The 19,550-nt window shown below is 36.5% G+C and overlaps 1 protein-coding gene across 1 annotated transcript in view; it reads left to right on the top strand.

Annotated features, from left to right (window-relative positions):
- Positions 1-19,550, top strand: part of LOC108737882 (cadherin-89D) — a 47,508-nt gene that overhangs the window by 20,797 nt on the left and 7,161 nt on the right. The window contains exons 2-10 of the mRNA XM_018471014.1: positions 1,075-1,183; positions 13,236-13,438; positions 15,096-15,224; positions 15,292-15,510; positions 15,590-15,844; positions 15,942-16,404; positions 16,463-16,621; positions 16,683-16,860; positions 16,929-19,072. Of these exons, the coding sequence (XP_018326516.1) occupies positions 1,075-1,183; positions 13,236-13,438; positions 15,096-15,224; positions 15,292-15,510; positions 15,590-15,844; positions 15,942-16,404; positions 16,463-16,621; positions 16,683-16,860; positions 16,929-19,072 (3,859 nt within the window). The remainder of the gene's footprint in view (positions 1-1,074; positions 1,184-13,235; positions 13,439-15,095; positions 15,225-15,291; positions 15,511-15,589; positions 15,845-15,941; positions 16,405-16,462; positions 16,622-16,682; positions 16,861-16,928; positions 19,073-19,550) is intronic.

Raw genomic sequence — 19,550 nt, 5'->3', positions numbered from 1 at the left:
CAGTACCGCTTCCATTTTATTTAAAGCTATCTCTAGGTCCTCCTTGCTAGATGCTAATACTGCTATATCATCTGCAAATCTAAGCATACTAATCTTTTGCCCGTGCACATCTATCCCTACAGTTGTACTGTCTTTAATGATGTTGATGGCGTCGTCGATGTATAGATTAAAAAGTAGCGGTGACAGTGTGCATCCCTGCCTGACTCCCTTCCTAATATTTGCTTCTCTACGTTGCATCCTCAGCTCTACAACTGCCTGTTGCTCTTTATACAAACTAAGTATCACTTTTCTATCTTTGTAATTAATCCCTTCTTAACTCAGCTACTTTTAATTCGTACAACTTCTTTGTCATTGTAATGTCTTTTACTACACCCCACACCTGACACCAGTTGTAATGTTAGTGGGTTTAACAAAATTAACTTCTAATACTGATAACCACAAAAACTATTTATTTACAAAAATTATTAAAGAACTTAAAAACACTATTAAATTATTACTAAACTTAGGTTATGAATTATTCTATTTATTTATACTACTGTTAATATATCAATGTTCACTGCGCTATTTATTTCATTTCTATCACTGTCAGTTTATTTCTGGATTCACTTCTGCAACGGTCAATTTATTTCTACTTCTCTCGGCGATCGTCTCTTCGTTTAAATACTCTTTTGTTTACTTTCGGGAACCTTCTCGAAACGTCCGGAAAGTTTCTTTTTTCTTTGAACTGTTTAACTGCTTTCCCAGCACGCAGGTACGACACACAATTACAAAATACACTCGTGCTCGCTTCAATTTGTTTTGCCATAAGGTATTAGAATGTTGAATATCTAGAAAAGGTGTTATTACTGAACTCTAAATGCACCTATATGGAAGTAAGCCAGAGGTTTGAGGTGCTTATATTTGATAATTTATGAAAACAATTTGTGATACATAACGTTAAAAATAAAGAGGTTTTAGAAAGAGTAGGAGAACAAATGACATTGTAAGAAAACGGGGAGACAGGTTTTAGAATAGTCTTCGAACTAATTACCCTATGATGATGATGATGATGAAGCATGCTATTTTATTTCCTAGATTGCTTCATCTTTGTCCGTTACCGTCTATGTGGAAGACATCAATGATCATTCACCTATATTTTCTGGAGATCCATATTCGGTTGCTATTGACGAACTGACTCCAGTTGGTAAGTAAATATTATACATGTTTGTATCTAATATACTCTTACATGACGTAGAATGAAGATTCAGGCTATAGGGCCGTGGTCTAAGTGAACTGTTCAGTCCAGACGTTTCGTCAGCTACTGCGGCTGACATCTTCAGTGGTAGTGCTGCGTGCTGGGGGCAGTCGCTGTCGAAACTTCGAGATATAATCTACGTTCACGTTGTTAAAGCAGCACTACCACTGAAGATGTCAGCTGCAGTAGCTGACGAAACGTCTGGACGGAACAGTTCACTTAGACCACGGCCCTATAGCCCGAACCTTCATTCTACTATGGATTCCGGCCGTGAAAGCCTTTGTTCTTATATTCCTACATGACGAATATAAAATATTCCAAAAATGTAGAGGAGTAGCTGCTGATGTACGGAGTTGTAAGGCACATGTAGTAAGTCCTTTTTAAGCTTCCTGATTTAATGTCGGCATATAATAATGCGTAACTGAATAATTATTATCAACATTTTTTTTACAATAAAAATAGGTTCTAATTAATTAATTACTATTTAGATACTGTAGATTCCTCCAAACATCGAGTTATTTAAATCTTCTGACACCAGGTAGGTGCAGTCTATTTCAATTTGTTAGAATTGTGACATTGAAGAAATCTGCGCGAAGATAGAAAGAATACACACTAGGCGTGAGCAAGACAGAAATAGTCGGAACAAGCTTGAACGAGCAGAGCTCTCGCTGGGCGGTCTTAGGAGAACGGCTAGAACTGTACAGTACTAGACGACAATGTTTAGCAATTTCTTAAAACAAAAATGTATATAAATTAACAATAGAAAACAAAGCAAAAGTTTTATAGGTGTGTAGAATATTAAGTTAATTCACTTGTTATTATTTTTGGCTAAATATGCTTTTAAATAAAGCATATAAATTTTAACGAGGCAGTTTAAATAATTTTGCCAATGATACTGTACACTTTTGTCTAGTTCTTGCTCGATGATCGGTGGAGAAATGAGCTCCGCAGATAAATATGATTGAATTTAGAATTATGCTACGGCGCATTCTAATCAAGGGAAGGGGCATATCTCTAACCTTACAGTATGTATGTATAATTGACCTCTATGAAGTGTTTGGTTTTCAATAGGTTCTAACATTCCTCTCATAAAATTAACAACAAAACAAATATGAGTTCAGGAAAAAGTTATTTTGATTTTCATGATATTGTAAATACCTTTGCTTATTTTTTCTGATTTTGGGACATTAATATTTTAATTTCTTGTGTTAGGGGAGAGTCCTTTCCATTTACATTAGCAGGATTAAATTCTAAAAATTAGGAATGAATTAAACGTTCATCAGTAGATTCATTGTGCTACTATTATCTATCATTCCTGTCTAAATAGTACATTAGCAGGAGTATCGAGCTCCTTCACGGGTCTTTTCATCTCTGATGCTGGATGTCAGTCTACATAGTCGGAAATGGAAGGACCTCTAAAGACCGGAATCAATAAAACATAAATTCAATTGACTATTTATAAGTTTATGTTCTATTTTCCTGGATATTTGCATTAAAGAATGCATTTTATCATTTAGATTACATTAATGAATACTTTCCGTTACTATAACCGTTTCAAATTGACTATAAATTATTGTTACTATTGGTGCCGGCGATTGCATAAAAACCTTTTATCAGTGACATTAATAGGTTTTTATTACATATTAAATCACAGAAAAAGACGTCAAGGCACCATCTGTCAAGTTCACTTGGGAAAAGGTGGTAACGGGTACCCAATGTACTACATGTTCAATCGTTTGAATAAATAACTGGGAATGAAGAGTTTATCAGTTACCTACTTTATAAATAATCATGTGGAGAGTCATTAACATTATTTTAGAATTGAAGTAAAAATGTAGGTCCAGCATCTTTGCGATTTACTGGAGAGACTGTTACATAGGTCAAAGCAGAAAGTAGTTACATCACAGATTATATTAACTTCTTTTAAAATTATGAAACGAGAATTTAAACTTGTAGTTCAATAGGTATTAGTTAATATTATGTGTATGTATGAAACATTGATGTAATTTACTTTTCAAATCAATAAAAAATTGGTTTAACTTACAAATGCTGTCATCATCATAAGGTCGCCAGTCCTAAGACTTGTTGGACGCGCATCTCCACTCATTCCTATCTTGAGCTAATCTTCGCATTTCCCTAAAACTAGAACAACCTACATTCTTAACTATTTGTGAACAGTAATCTAACCTAGGTCTACCTCTACCCCTCCTAACTCCTGTTTCTGCCTCTAATATTTCTCTGACTAGACCTTTATGTCTGAGAAGGTGTCCTACTAACCTATCTGGCCTATTTTTTATTAACTTCCATAAAGTCCTCTGTTCTCCTATTCTTTCTAATACCTCTTCATTTATAACCTTCTCCATCCACGGTATCCTCATCATTCACCTGTAACACCACATTTCGAACGCTTCTAACCTTTTCTTTCCCGCCGCGCCCACTGTCCGTGTTTCGCACCCGTAAAGCGCCGCGTTCCAAACATACACCATTAACAACCGTTTTTGAATTTCTAAATCAATCGTTCGCGAGCAAAGAAGTGACTTAAACAAAAATAAATAAAGAGTTAAATATCATCAGGGAAAATCACTACACAGTATAAAACAAAGTCGCTTTCTGGCTGTCTGTCCCTATATATGCTTAAATTTCTAAACCTACGCAACGGATTTTGATACGGTTTTCATTAATAGATAGAGTGATTCAAGAGGAAGTTTTGTATATATAATACATTCATAATATAGTAGGAAAACACTGATAATTTTGGAGGTTTCTAATGTGATGTAAATAAACACATTTTTTGCGCTTACATTGCAAACGCTGGATGAACCCTACGAGATAGTTCAAAATAATATACTACAGTATTGTACACCTTAAGAAGGTCTACAAAAAAGTCCGGGATGGTATATGTCTATCTCTTAGGTTTAACCCACAAACACTATTTCTTATCCTTTACTTTTTATAGTGGCTTATTTACCATGCGATTTTAAGCAATACAGCATTAATTCTTATCCAATTAAGTACTTCAAATACATTGTGCATTTAATATAGATCAATATGGCCTTTTACCATGTAATTTAAATTAATATTTTCGAAGATATTACAGATTTAAAATGCAGGGACATAGCGGTTGCGGCGGTATCGGCCTTGAGGCCGGTTTGTATTGTCTAATGACAAAAAAGCTGTGATTGTTGTATATAAAGACATTCTGTAGTATATGCAGTATATTCAGGGGGTGACTTTTGAAGATTTCCCCTCCTCGAGAATAATCTAAACAAAAAAAATGTATTTAGTATAAGCATTGCACCCTTGCGAAGCTGGGGCGGGTCGCTAGTAAATAATAAAAAGGAATTATGTATTGATTGTCTCTACAAAGTAATCCAAAAAATAGCGAAAAAATTTAACTCAGTTAGATGTACCTAATATGAAAACATTGAATGAGGCCTTGTTGTTTGTCATTTTAAGTTGTTGTTAGTTGTAGGGAAACAGGGTGAACTTTGGATTTTTAGATATTGCATATCATACTTTCCATTTTATTTACCCAATAATACATGGCATATAAATGTAGTCAATGAATAAATTAAAGCATTGGTTTGTTATTGTATTTACTACTAATAGTTAAGTCAACAGTAATAAATCATGTCCACTCAATAAAATTCTCACCCTCTTTTTTAAAATGTGGAGATGGTCTTAAATCCTTATCTTCCTTAATATAACAATTCACCTGCATTTTTGTTTGCTTCTAATAGCACAATGGGATAAAGATTATTTATTACTCACAAATAAAGTCTTTCGGTAAATATTTCACATAAATTCCGTGAACAACTAAATGGAAGATGTCTTACGTCCTTGCTATTCACTTTCTTTGTTAAAATCGTTGTTGTTATCTTAACATTAAGGCAGATGGGTAGCTAAGGTCTAATTGTAAAAAAAAATGTACTTTAAAATTATAGCAAGATTGCGTTTACGTCATTTAATAAATTATAAAATGTCGTTGAGTAATTGTTCTAAACGCAATCTACCAATAACGTTACTGAGTATGTACTTATCCAAATAATAACGTAATTGAAAACAGTTGCATTGTAATAATGGTGAAAGTTTTCGCTTCCTGGATATTGAAAGCGAATTTATGGCGGAACAGAGACAATAACATATTTTTTTCGCATGAAGATGCAGCATGTTTTGAGAGTGAACTTGGTTGATTATTAATTGAAAATTCAATTCCTTTGGATATGAGAATACACAGAAAGGTGCAACCCGGCAGGTACTCTCTAATTGCGTTGTTAGTTGTGTGCATGTATGCATGCGAGTAAAAAATTTCACTTCTTTTGTTCATCAACCAGAAAAGGACACGTTTAAGGTGGGATCTTGGCGTTTGTTTGTACGATTGCCTGACCAAATGGAGATTGATAGCCAAACCTTCACTTTTATTTCGCGCTTATTATTACCGTACGTCAAACGTCAAATAATTAAACGAAACTTGTCGTCGACGCATTGTTAGTTGAACAACCGAACACACATGCGATTTTTGAACGTAGGTAATGTATTCAAAGAACTGGAACTGACAGAATGAAAGTGTTTTTTTTATTCCATGTGATTGTCCCACGTTTTACGTAACGAAAAATATTAGTACCCAAACGTATGAATGAATTCGAAATCAACGTCTTGGCGTTTGTTTCGACCATGCATCTTTGTGACATGTTTAGAGATGTGATTTATTTGAAATACTTGCATCATCATCATAAGTTCGTCAGTTCTAAGAATGGTTGGACATGCACCTCCACTCTTCCTACCCTGAGCTAATCTTCGCATTTCCCCAAAACCAGAACAACCCATATCCTTAACTATTTGCGAACAGTAATCTCATCTAGTTCTGCCTCTAATATGTCTCTGACTAGACCTTCACGCCCGAGAAGGTGTCCTAGTAACCTATCTCGCCTATTTTTTATTGGCTTCCATAGAGTCCTCTGTTCTCCTATTCTTTCTAATACCTCTTCGTTTCTAACCTTCTCTAATCACGGTATCCTCAACATTCGCCTGTAACATAACATTTCGAACGCTTCTAACCTTTTCTTTTCCGCCGCGCCCACTGTCCATGTTTCGCACCCTTACAGCGCCGTGCTCTAAACATTCACCTTTAACGTTTTTCGAATATACTTGCATTAAAAATATAAATGCAAAATACAAAATACTTATCTTGTATCTTGATAAAGAGACATCCTGTGGATACCTTCTAATACTTGAATTGAGCCTTCAGCAAGAAAGGACGAAACTCTTCGAACTGATAAAAAGGCCGGAAAGCAATATCACATCGAGTATGCTTGATATGAAACTGTGAAAGCCTGAATGTATTAAGGTGTGCTAATAGATATAATCAGAAACTTTTCAAAAACTGTTGCAAAAACTTTATATATTAGATGAACCTAACTTTAAAAAAACTATGGATTCTTATCCATTCCATTATTCCAATCTGTAAAAGATCATTTGGTTTTGATCTCCAGTCTAGGCTTGAAACGTTTCTCATAATTATTGGAAACAATTGTACTCCAAAATGTAGGTATTTTAATTATATTATATGCGTTTTTGTTACAATTTATGTATGGATAATACTTAAAAGATTTTGCTCTTTCATGTTTTTGTGATATTGCACTGTAATTATTGGGCGGAACCCCACACGGTATTGTTACGCCATTGATGTTAGTATACAAGAGATATTCAAAATAATAATTGTCATTATTTGTTTATAATATTCGATATTCAGGAAATTTTACTTGCTATTACGGAACGTAGCACGAATAATTTTTAGTTTATGGAAATTACAATAATACTTATACAATAATTGTATTTTTTGTTGTAGCCAATTTAAAATAATTAAAATTTAGGTGTAAACATTACAGAGGCTACATTTTTAATTAAAATATTTCATACAAATCTGGTTTTTTAATGCGTGAAATTACATTTATTAGTCGGCCCGGTGCGGCATCAGTATAGGCTAGAAATGCTTAAATAAACACTTAATGACTTCGCGTAAAATAGCATTCTTGAAGGGATTTAAAAAGCTATCCCGAATAAAATTTATTTTTACAAGGAAGTTAGGGGCCATTTATAGAATACGTCATCAAAATTACCGAATTTTTGATCCCTTCCACTTCCTTTGTTAATCAGTCGTCTGTAAGCATTCAATTATATGGATCACACAGTGCCATCTAACGCTGGAAATCATTTACGAATGACGGCTGACTATGTAAGGAGATTCCTTTGTCCTGAGGATTACTTAAGATAAGTAAAAAGGAGTTTTTGCAAAAAGAATGTTTATATAGATAATACGACGGACGAATCATTGTACTATGCATATCTAATTGTTAGAATAAAATTGTTTTATCATGTACCTACATTTGTTTCCTTGTCCTAGGCCTCGTACAATTCAGTTGTTGCAAGTACCTATGCAAAAGTTTTATATCAATTAAGGAAGCCGTCGATTTCAGCATTGTTCCTTCTTGTTTAGAGTTGAATTTACCCACTTCTAAAGAAGATATTTTGGGGTTGTCAGGGCAATGAACTCGTATTTTGATGCGACTACCGACTACACTCAATAAACAACTTACTGGAATGCATTGGTTTCCAAATTTTAATTAATGAATTAAGTCGGACAGATCTAACACGAAGAGAAGACCTAATATAAAAGATGAAACAAGTGAATCGGAGGCTGCAGGGTGCGTGGGTGGGTGAATTTTACTTTTGGGGGCCGAGCGTGAATAGGTTTTTTTTCATTGTTTATCCTCTTAGTAGCTTATTTTGAAGACATTGGGAATTATTTTCCATGACACCGAAAAATAAGGAAATAAATTCATGGATGAGTGGGAGTTAAAGCGAAATGTGATAATTGGGTCCAATGACCCTTACTGTTTCTTATAAATGGTGTTCATACTTTGCTTCTTAAGACATTGTCTTTTAATTGATAAATTTGCGGAGAAAAAGTCCGAAGTGGGCGGAAATGAAAAAATCCAAGAAGACACCACAAAATATTTTTTCACCGGGATTTCAATGAGTATTAGAAGGAAATGAAGCAGCACGTTCCTTTTACTTTAATAACAACTTAAGGTCATTCCTTTTACTTGTACTGAACCCACTTAATGTCCACGAGCAAAGTTTTTCTACACTGTTTCGTTACAGAAGACCCGCAAGTATATATGTATTATAGGGCAGGCAGGTTATATGGAGTTTTCTTCTCTTATTTACTTTAGCGGTAGCTATTCAGACGAGGACGATATTCATCTCCTATTTGGATAGCAGAATGATTTTGTGACCTAGAGCAAATGAAAAATTAATTTAAATAGTAGTAATGAGAAATTCGGATCCTTTTGGGCAGTCAACCCTGGATGATTTCAAACATTTAGATCATGACTCGGTTCTCGATTCCTGGTGAATCCCAGTAATGTGGCTGCATCAACAGAATCGAAATCGACTCATATTCACTGAAGTCCGATACAAATAGTGAGAAGTCGATAACGTTACATAGAACAAGAACGGTTTTAATTTGTGGAAAAATACTTTTGGGTGTTTTATTCCCACTAGATAGTAATGTTAGTGGGCGGGCAGTCCCTCCGGACTATGCCAGAAGGTAGGGCTGAAGGCCTTCTTTAAGGAATCGTGGGAATGGTTCGGGTGAGACTGACGAATTGAAGACAGAAGAGAATGAAAGATTATCTGTGGAATATTACTGCCCGAGCTATTGCCTAAGTGACATAAGGAAATCACAGAAAAACTTGGACCAAGGCAGACGGACCCGGAATCAAGCCGGAGTCCTCCTGAATGTTAAGGTCAAAATTTTAGGCAAAATACTTTACACCTTTAGGTGTTTCATTCCTACCAGCTACTAATGCTGGTGGGCGGGCGGTCCCTCCGGACTACGCCGGAAGGTAGGGCGGAAGGACTTCTTCAGCCTCCTTTCAGGAATCGTGGAAATGGGTGGGTCGTGGTTCGGGTGAAAAAGGTGAGACGAATGAAATGAAGACAGAAGGGAATGGAAGATTATCCGTGGAATATTACTGCCACAAATATTTGCTTAAATGATCCAAGAAAATCACAGGAAAATTTGTACCAAGGCAGACGGACCCGGAATCGAACCGGCGTCCTCCTGAATGCTGAGCAATGGTCTAAATTTCTAGGTCATACTGCTCGGTATTAAATCGGGTAGAAACACAATTACGAGGGTGGATTGATAAGTTTCCGGCCTAACCAAGAGATGACGCCACTAGGCCTACCTTGAGGTGACATTCTATAGTACCATCCTTGGATAGCTTGTAGCTATAGTTTCAGCCCGATCTCCTTGCTAGTGTAGGTTTGACAGCACGCTGAACAAGACGCCTCTGTGGTTTTCGTAAAAATGGAAAAGCAGGAAAATCGTGCTGTCATCAAATACTTTTATTTGAAGGGGTTAACGCCGAAGGAAATTAAAAAAGAGATGGACTCAACACTGGGGACATCCTCCCCGTCATATTCAACCGTTAAGCAGTGGGTTTCCGAGTTTAAAAAGGGTCGTGTGAGCACCTCTGATGGGCCTCGCTCAGGACGCCCCGTTGAGGTCACAACTCCAGATATGATCGAAAAAATTCATCAAATAGTGCTGGGAGACCGCAGATTGAAAGTGCGTGAGATAGCTGAGACCTGTAAGATGTCATATGAACGTGTGCAACATATTTTGCACCAACATTTGCATATGGAAAAGCTCTGTGCAAGATGGGTGCCGCGTTTGCTAACAGTCGACCAAAAATTGATTCGAAAAAACATTTCTACCGCAAATTTGTCATTGTATAAGCGTAATCCAAGCGAATTTTTGCGTCGATTCGTAACCGTTGACGAAACGTGGGTCCACCACTACACTCCTGAAACCAAAGAACAGTCTAAACAGTGGATTGGACCAGGGGAACCAACTCCAAAGAAGGCAAAAACAATTTTTTCGGCGAACAAGGTTATGGCTACTGTTTTTTGGGATGCAAGAGGTATTATATACATTGATTACCTTGCAAAGGGTAATACTATCACTGGTCAATACTACGCAGACTTATTGCAACGTTTGAGCCACGAGGTGAAAATTAAACGACCTCATCTGGCGAAGAAAAAAATCTTGTTTCATCACGATAACGCACCAGCGCACACGTCAATCGTTGCGACGGCTAAAATCAACGATCTAAAGTTTGAATTGATGCCGCACCCTCCTTACTCTCCAGACCTAGCCCCGAGTGACTATTTTCTGTTCCCTAATCTCAAAAAATGGCTTGGCGGTAAGAGATTTGCGGACAATGAAGAAGTAATCGAAGCTGTAAATGGTTATTTTGAGGAGCTTGACGAATCAGTCTATAGAGATGGCATTAATAGACTGGAACACCGCTATGAGAAATGTATCAGCCTTGGAGGAGATTATGTTGAGAAATAAAAAAAAAAAATTTTTAAAAACCTTGTTTTTCTTGGTCAGGCCGGAAACTTATCAATCCACCCTCGTATATCGCATTCCGCAGATGGGTCGATAATATTTCGTTTTTTGCGTTCAAGAAAACCGAAAACGGAAGAACTTTTCGTCGTACTAGTTCGTCTTTTCACAATATCCCGGATTTTACTGGATTGGAGCCACGAGAGCCACGAGCCACCATTCAAATTTTTAGGAGTCGATTCAGTTCACTATTTTTAATAATCAGTGAACCGGAGAAGACCTAATCCGGACATGACTATTTAATTAGACTTTAAGAGAGGTCAAAAGACGACCTTATTGATTATTGCTATTCGAGCAAAAGTTAATGATTACTCTTAAAATTTATTGAACACTCATCAGAGATTCACAGTCGCTCTATGATCAGAGAACATTATTTTTATTAGCCAATTATGATGATTCACTTTTACTATTTCAAATTGCCCGTTTATCTTTAATTAGAAATAGGAAGTGAACGTGTAAGAAAACTGATATGTTTTCTCACGCTAACGCAGAGACTTTTGCTCCAATTAATAATTTTTTTGCTGCACGCAAAAGATGCCTCAGCAGGTCTGGAGGCAGATATGCGTACGTATACCTGCTGTAGAAAGTGTTAAATTAACATTATCAAAGTAAACATTTTCATCTGACGCAATAGTTTACCGTCTCCTCAGTAAACGACCGTATAATTGATAAATAAGAAAGTGGATGTACTTTGATTAATTGTGAAAAATAAATTAATGACAGATAATTTATTTCGTGATAAAATTCGTTTTATAAAATAATGCGTACTTATTAACAATTTGGAAAAAAAATGCGTAAAGCATTCAAGAAAATTTCATTGTTTCTTGAAACGGATACGCAATCGAATTTGCCATCATTTTGTAACGGAAATGAATGCAATAGCAAACCTGTTAACTATTTCTGATTGAAATATAATTAGAGATTACGTATGTACGTCTCACCCGATGCTTTCACTACAAAAACCCAGCACTTTTATTCATGTGGATATGATTACGATGGAGTTGTTTGATGTTTTTGGATTTTGAACTCATGTCTCGCTTGATGTTATATACTGCCCTGAAACAATAAATTTACTGCAAAGAACTTCGTAGCCATAGTTCGTTTCACCAGAGTTGAAACAAATTAATGACGACATCGATTCTAAAAACCAAAATGGCGGCCGCTCAACAGCTGATTCTTCTAGAATTACAATAATAATAACCTAAAATGTGACTTTTTGAAATGAAGCCAGATATTAAAAAAATCCTTTTTCCAAAATACACATCAGTTATTAAAAATTTCAACGATTCACTTTCAATATACTCTTGATTGATTAAAATATTTTGAATTTTTTGATATTTTGCTATAGCAGAATTTCATGTTATTTTAGTTTATAGTTTGTATTTTTGATTTTTGTCCATTTATGTTTTCAAGAGTAGATACATTTTTATAACTTTTTTCAATATTGATTAACTCATCATCATAAGATCGTCAGTCCTAAAAGACTGGTTGGACACGCACCTCCACTCTTTCCTATCCTGAGCTAATCTTCGCATTTCCCTAAAACTAGAACAACCCATATCCTTAACTATTTGCGAACAGTAAATTTTTTCCGATTGAAATATTGCATCTATTCCTATTGTACTTTTTGATGACATCCCCCGAGGTAGTCTCCGCCTGAACATCCGAATGGGGGACTACTTTTCGTCCGGAGGACGCCATCATTTGAGTTTGGTTTGTTTTTCTTGGAATATCATAATGTGGTGATTTCCCGTTGCCTTCCACATCGCAGTATTGTGCATCAGAATGCCATACCGATCCACGTGATCTCGGCAACCCTAAGTACTGAAAGAGCTGCTGCCCTCTTTAGTCTGGTTTCTCTTTAAGAACCCCCCCCTTCCATTATGGTTGAACCTATGGTCTGACTCCCTAAATCATCGAAACTCGCAAGCCGATCAACCCACTCAAGTTTCGTCAATGTTCAAGTCCGGTCGGATCAGATTAACTGTAATGCAAAATCGAACGCTATTGAATTTAAGTTGTGATAATATCGCTCATCGATGACGTAAACACAAACCTTGGTAAAACGAACTTTACCCAGTATTACATCTCAGAGATTTTTCGAAATTAATTTTAAAATTATTTGCTAACATATTTTGCTTTTTATTAAATGGCTTAGTTATTGTAAAGATCAGATTTAATTATTGGCATAAAAGCTTGGTTCGTGTAGACCTAAGCTTTAGATAAATAAATTTAACGTCTTGTAAATGCCACACTAAGCTTTTATGACAGCAAAAGTAAATTACGCTTTTTTCTGTGAATATTATGCGACCTATGGGGTCAAGAATCAAAATTTATTTTACGCAGTTTTGAGGAAGTTTGTTCAACTTTACTTTATGACATCGGACCTTAAGAAACTTTTCCGTTGAAGTTACTGAAAGTTTACCTTGAACTAAATTCTAAAGAATAGGAAACTGCGACTTTTACATTAAACTTTACCTTGATAATAGAGAACTTTATAGATGAATTTTGTTGTTACAGGTATAACAATTTTTAGAGGAATCAGGGCGACCGACAGGGACAAGCCTAACACTCCGAATTCGGACGTGCAGTATGCTATTACATCTGGTAACGAAAAGGGAAAATTCACCCTTGGAAGTAGCTACGTACCCTTTTTAATTTTGAAGAAACCTTTGGACTATGATACAGGCGACAGAAAATTTAGGCTCATCGTTACAGCCACGGTAAGAATTAAAGGAATATCTTAATTCGTTAACGGTATTCAAAGATATATTGAGAAAAAGTCGGACGAAGACTGACGCTTTTAAAAATTAAAAAACTAAAACGATATGGGATCCCAAAATACAATGATGGTCTGGTAAATCAGATTTCAAGTTTATAAGTAAAAAATTAATATTAGAAGTCATACAAGTACATCAACCAAAAAGCAAATAAAACAAAAGAATAAAATAATTCGAAGTGGTCTGTATTCTGTCGAAACTGCCAGACGCGGATCGCGATTTCGATCTTTTTGGATCTCATCAGCGCGTCGCAGGCAGCTCCGACAGAACACAGACCAACAAATGAAACTTGTCAAAACACATCGACAACCGCACAGACGCTGAGTAATGACTACAGTGCTCTTGGACTCTTGTTTGCACCCCATTGATGGCTTGATATCTACACGCATCTATTCGCAATCTTTTCCTTTTACGCTTTCTATCTCACTCCAGTTCTCATATTGGCTATTTTCTGTTTCAACTATGCTCCCGCGGTAGCTTTGCCAAAAATTGTGCACTGTACGTAGTAGTACTATACAGTATGCGAAAATACGGATCTTGCTATCTATATCAGGACGGCAATCGCACACATTTTCGCACATTGTATATAGAATATTTTATGCATACTAACATTTTAAAGGTTGTCGTGCTCGTGCCTACCATGCATTTTCAAATAAAAAAAAAACTTTTGGATACTGATTTAACTTAGATTGATTAATTAGACTCATTTGCATTACGTATCGTCGAATCCACCTGAGGAGAACGCACCATCTCCATATCAATTAATTTATCTGTCTCAACGACGGTACTTCATCTTCGAACGAGATTAGAAAGAATCTCAAAACCTTGTTTCGTGCCAGTAATTAATTACATCGCAGGTAGTTGTTGATACTTTTAAAGCAATTTACATGTTTATGTAGTCTGCATTATTAACCTCATTACAAATTGTTTTGTTTGTATTACTATTCATTTCACTGAATTAAATTAGGAAACGAAAGTACTAATGAGAAAATATAATTATACATTGTATGAAGTGTCTCAGTTACACTTACTTGTTAAAACACTAATGAGTCTCGACTTTTTTATGTCGAATCTTATGCTCCAACTGAAATATATATTATATTTTCTTATTCTCTTTCTTGAAAATCAGGTTCATTCTCTAAGATCACTTTCTATAGGAAACCAAAGTGATACATTATACTCGAGTGGATTACACTAATCCTCACGCCACAATTAGCATGATTTGTGGACAAATAGCAGATAAACAAACCGCAGATGAAGGCAAAAATATAACATACACGTTAATACATAATGGGTCAATAATTATTTACGCCTGTATCTGACGATATCTTTGAGGATAGTTTCACTTTGACGAAGCAATTGAAGATTGTAAAATTTTACAATAAAAGGCTTTATTCACTTGATAAGAACAGAAAGTGTTTAATTTATTTAGGAAGATAATGAATTCATATGGTAATTTTTTAAGAACAGGAAATAGTCCATTGACTTTGAATTTAAAAGGTCAGATTTTTGATGCTTTCCCATTAAAACTTATGATTGGATTGACTTAAATGGGGCCTATTGAATAATATTAGTTACTGAGTTTATTTGTAAATTGCAGGACAGGGGAAACCCACCATTAAGTTCAAATGCTGTAGTTGAAGTCACAGTATTGGATAGTGACGATTTAGCTCCAAAGTTTACAAAAGGCATTTACAGAACAAAAATTCCAGAATCTTTTCCAATTTCTGTAAGTCATTAAACAGACCTACCATTAAATGGACAAGTTCACGAATTCCGATTTCTTTCTGTTTCAGGGTAGAAAAGTTCATCAATTGATAAAGTTCAATCCACCAATATTTGCCTTTGATCAAGATGTGTCGATCGACGCCCCCATACGGTATGACATCCTTGCTGGAAATGAGCGTCATCTGTTCTACCTCGATCATGTCAATGGGTCCTTATTCCTGGAAAAGGAAATCGATTTGGAATCAGAAAAGTCTCTTCCAGGAAACACCTTCGTTCTTCAAATCCAGGTAATTAGCATCGACCACTAATTAAATTGGAAAATGTTTTCGGTTCTCCAGTAACATGCAAAGGAACGTTTATTTTTAGGCGTCGCAAATAGATAATCCTTTACGGTATGGCGTTGCTAGGGTTGAAATAGAGATTATCGACCTTAACGATAATCTACCCGAGTTTGAACGAGATTATTATAACATCAGCATAGTCGAAAATTTACCTAATGGCTTCAGTGTTATGCAAATAACAGCAACTGATCAGGATCAAGGGGATAATGCCGAATTTAGTTATGAACTGGAAGACAGGAGTAAAGCTTTTTCATTGAACTCTAAGACAGGGTGGTTGACAGTGAGTAATAAAATATAAAAATTGCTTACTCAATGGTCGCCTTTACAGTTTGGGGAATTAATATATAATTAATTTCTGTTTATCTCTCAATTAACAGGTCTCAAACCAGACACTCCTAGATCGAGAAAAACGTTCTTCGGTACGATTACGGGTCTTGGCAAAAGAAAAGTTGATAAACTTGTTAACCAATAAAATCGGAGTTGCTTCAGTCATAGTAGATGTTTCTCTACTCGATGCCAATGACAACAATCCAACATTTATACCTAGTAACATATATGAATTTGTGGTAGACAGAGATTTAAATGTTGGAGAGTCTGTAGGACGTGTTCACGCTAACGATCCTGACTTGGAAGGAAACGGCCTTGTTACATATTCCCTTCAACAGACTGGAAACTTGAAAATACCTTTTAGGATTGATGGAAATGGAAGGATCATACTAACCCAAAAATTAAGTAACCAAAAACAATATGTGGTGATAGTTGAGGCTTCAGATAATCCTAACAATCCTAGCGAAAAGAGAACTTCAGTAGCTGTTGTAACTATTGATGTTCAATTTGCCGGTAAGGTCCGAATTCATTTTATCGTTCGATACTTTGCTATTAATATGTTTGGTTACAGCACATCCGGAAGATTCTCCAGATTTCATAGGCGCTCCTTATGAATTTTGGGTCGGAAGTGACGTTGGTATTGGAACAAGTGTTGGGCAAATTCGTGTCAGTGATTCTCACGACAAATCTGGCGTGTCTTTCGATCTGTTACATAGCTATGAAGACGGAGGTGAGGAATAGTACTGATAACCTTTTGTTTAGCATGTTTTAACTCAATCAGTAACTTCTAGTCCCATTTGCAATCGAGGAGCATACTGGGGCAATATCAGTCATAGAGAAACTCTCCAATTATCCGAGAACAATGTACAATTTCGAAGGCGTAGCAACTTACAAAGAAGACGAATCTATCATAACGAACGTTACTATTCACGTGGTTGATTCTGAACTGGAAAGAACAGTTCTTACCAAGTACGTTTATTCATCAAATATTTTGGATTTTCTAACGATCTACTCATCTATGCTATTACTATTTACAGACACACTGGAAGCTCCCCGATAGAATTTCACGTGCTAGAGAACAGACCTGGTGTTTTCATTGGAAAAATCTTTCAACAGAACATAACATCGTCGTCACTTCAGTTTGTTATCGCAAATCAAAAAGACGTAACAGATAATATCATTGTTTCTTCTGATGGTTCATTGTACGCGAAACGGTCATTGGATAGGGAAGAACGAGACACATATCATTTAACAGTGGTGGCAGAGTACAACAAAGGGGCTATCAGTGGTACCGCAATATATCAGGTAACGGTCATCGTTGACGATGAGAATGATAACGCTCCAGAATTTGGACACGCTCATTATGAAGGTCTAATAAAGGAAAACTCCCCACCTGGTACCGAAGTAGACTTGAGCTATCTAATAAGGGTAACTGACTCAGACATTGGTGAAAATGGACAATTCTCACTCACAATATTAGGAGAAGGTAGCGAAAAATTTAAAATCGGGAAATTTTCTGGAAGATTGACTTTCAGTGGAACGAACTTTCTTGATCGGGAAGAAAAGGAAATTTACGAACTTCAAATTTTAGCAAAAGATAAAGGAGGTCTATATAGCGAAGCCAAATTGCGAATTACTATCTTAGACGAAAACGACAATCCTCCAGTCTTCACAGAATTATCAGTTACTCCCAATCAAGGCATCAAAGTGTTAATGTTTGACAGTACTCTCCAAAAGTTAACAGCCTTAGAAGAGCAAACAGGAGTATCTGTTACGAGCTACTATTTTAGCAACACCTCGAATAAGGAATATAATGAGAAGGTTATCCCAGTTCTTTTGGTTCCGGAAGATATTCCAGTTGGTTCAATAATGTTCAAAATGCTAGCCACTGATAAGGATGTTGGTCTCAATTCTGACGTGACTTACTCAATCATTTCTGAAACATACATTCCTAGTGATAATTATGTTTACACTTCGTTAGATGTTAGGCAGTACTTCACGATTATTCCTACCACTGGGGAGGTGACTGTTGCTCGAAATCTGCCAGCTCAGTCTGAATTCCGTCTGAATATTGCAGCAACTGATATCGGTGAATTGAGGGATAATGTCACTGTTCAGATTCTCATAAACGATGTCAATAACCACCCTCCTGTTTTCCTGCAGTCCTGGTACAATTTTGATATTGAAGAGGGACTGTATTCTGGAAAAGTACTTGGGCAGATTGAAGCGTCCGATGCGGACTTCGGAAAAAACGCCAACATCTCGTACAAAATAGAAACAGACGAGGCGGTTTACTTCCCTTTCACCATCGATCGCTTTACAGGATTATTGACGGTACAAGGAGTTCTTGACCGGGAAGTACAAGATAAATATTCTTTTGTCGTCGTTGCCGAGGATAATCCTGAGAAAGGGGCGAAACTGTCGAGCAAAGTAAACGTAGACGTGAACGTATTAGACATAAACGACAATAGTCCGACATTTTACGGGCACGATCTGGAGTTAAAGGTAAAAGATAAAATAAGGGGCAGCGAAAAACTATTACCAGTTTATCACGCGTACGCAGCTGAAGATAATCCTGTCGGTACACCTGTTGTTAAAGTGTTTGCGAACGATTCGGACTTTAGTGGAAACGGAAACGGTCTGATATTGTTTAGAATCCCGTACGAGTCAGGAAAACAAAATTTCTTCTCCATTGATTCCAAGGAAGGTATCATTACCATTATGTCCAAACTGGATTACGAAAAACAGAAGCAACATAATGTTACCGTGATTGCGTCGGATTTGGGATCTCCCAGTTTAAGTTCGACAGCTCTGGTGATGGTAAATGTGGTCGATGTACCGGAAAACGTTACGACCATTGTTGAGCCACTGTTTGTTCACAAATATTATGAAGTAGAAATTGAAGAGAATGTGCCTGTGCCACTACAAGTACTAACGATTAATGTGACGGATCATTATAGACAAAAGAAGTTACGGTTCAGTTTAGTGGACAATGGTGATGAAGAAATCAGGAAGATGTACAAAGTGGAGTCGAGGAATGGAACTTTGTACATAATACGTAGCCCAGATAGGGAAAGAAGGGACTTGTACAATCTTGGGGTGAAGGTTGACGAATATAGGGTGGGAAGGGACATGACCGTTATGGTGTACCCCATCACTGATGATAAGTTGGGGAATCTAAGTAAGTTTCTTTCCACTGTGATGAGAATTGTGTATGTACATGTAGGCATATAACACTTTCAAGGCTGCTGGTTGCTAATGAGATTAATAAAAAGTACGAGGGGGCGTTTTTAAGTTCGCGGATTGGGGGGGGGTATATAAATATATTCACCTGCTACCCTTATACATTTTTCCGATCTTTCGATTAACATACGTATACATTCGAAAAAATATGTTTCGTCTTTGACTAAAAAATAAGCCGAAACTGCATCCTTCACTTCTTCGTCTCTTGAAAATTTCTTCCCACGAAGGCGTTTTTTCAAGTTTGGGAATAGGTAATAATCGCTGGGAGCTAGGTCAGGACTGTTCGGTGGGTGAGTCAAAATTTCGAAGCCGATCTTCTGCAGGGCAGCCAACACAACACGGCTCTTGTGAACAGAAGGGACACCTTAGGTCAATTTTCCTCTCCTTTTTCTTTGACTGCTTCCTTTAATCGCTTC

This window comes from Agrilus planipennis, unplaced genomic scaffold (assembly GCF_000699045.2).
Source record: "Agrilus planipennis isolate EAB-ADULT unplaced genomic scaffold, Apla_2.0 scaffold59, whole genome shotgun sequence".
NCBI lineage: Eukaryota > Metazoa > Arthropoda > Insecta > Coleoptera > Buprestidae > Agrilus > Agrilus planipennis.
The sequence above is the reverse complement of the archived record's forward strand: the minus strand, read 5'-3'. Positions and strand labels throughout refer to the sequence as shown.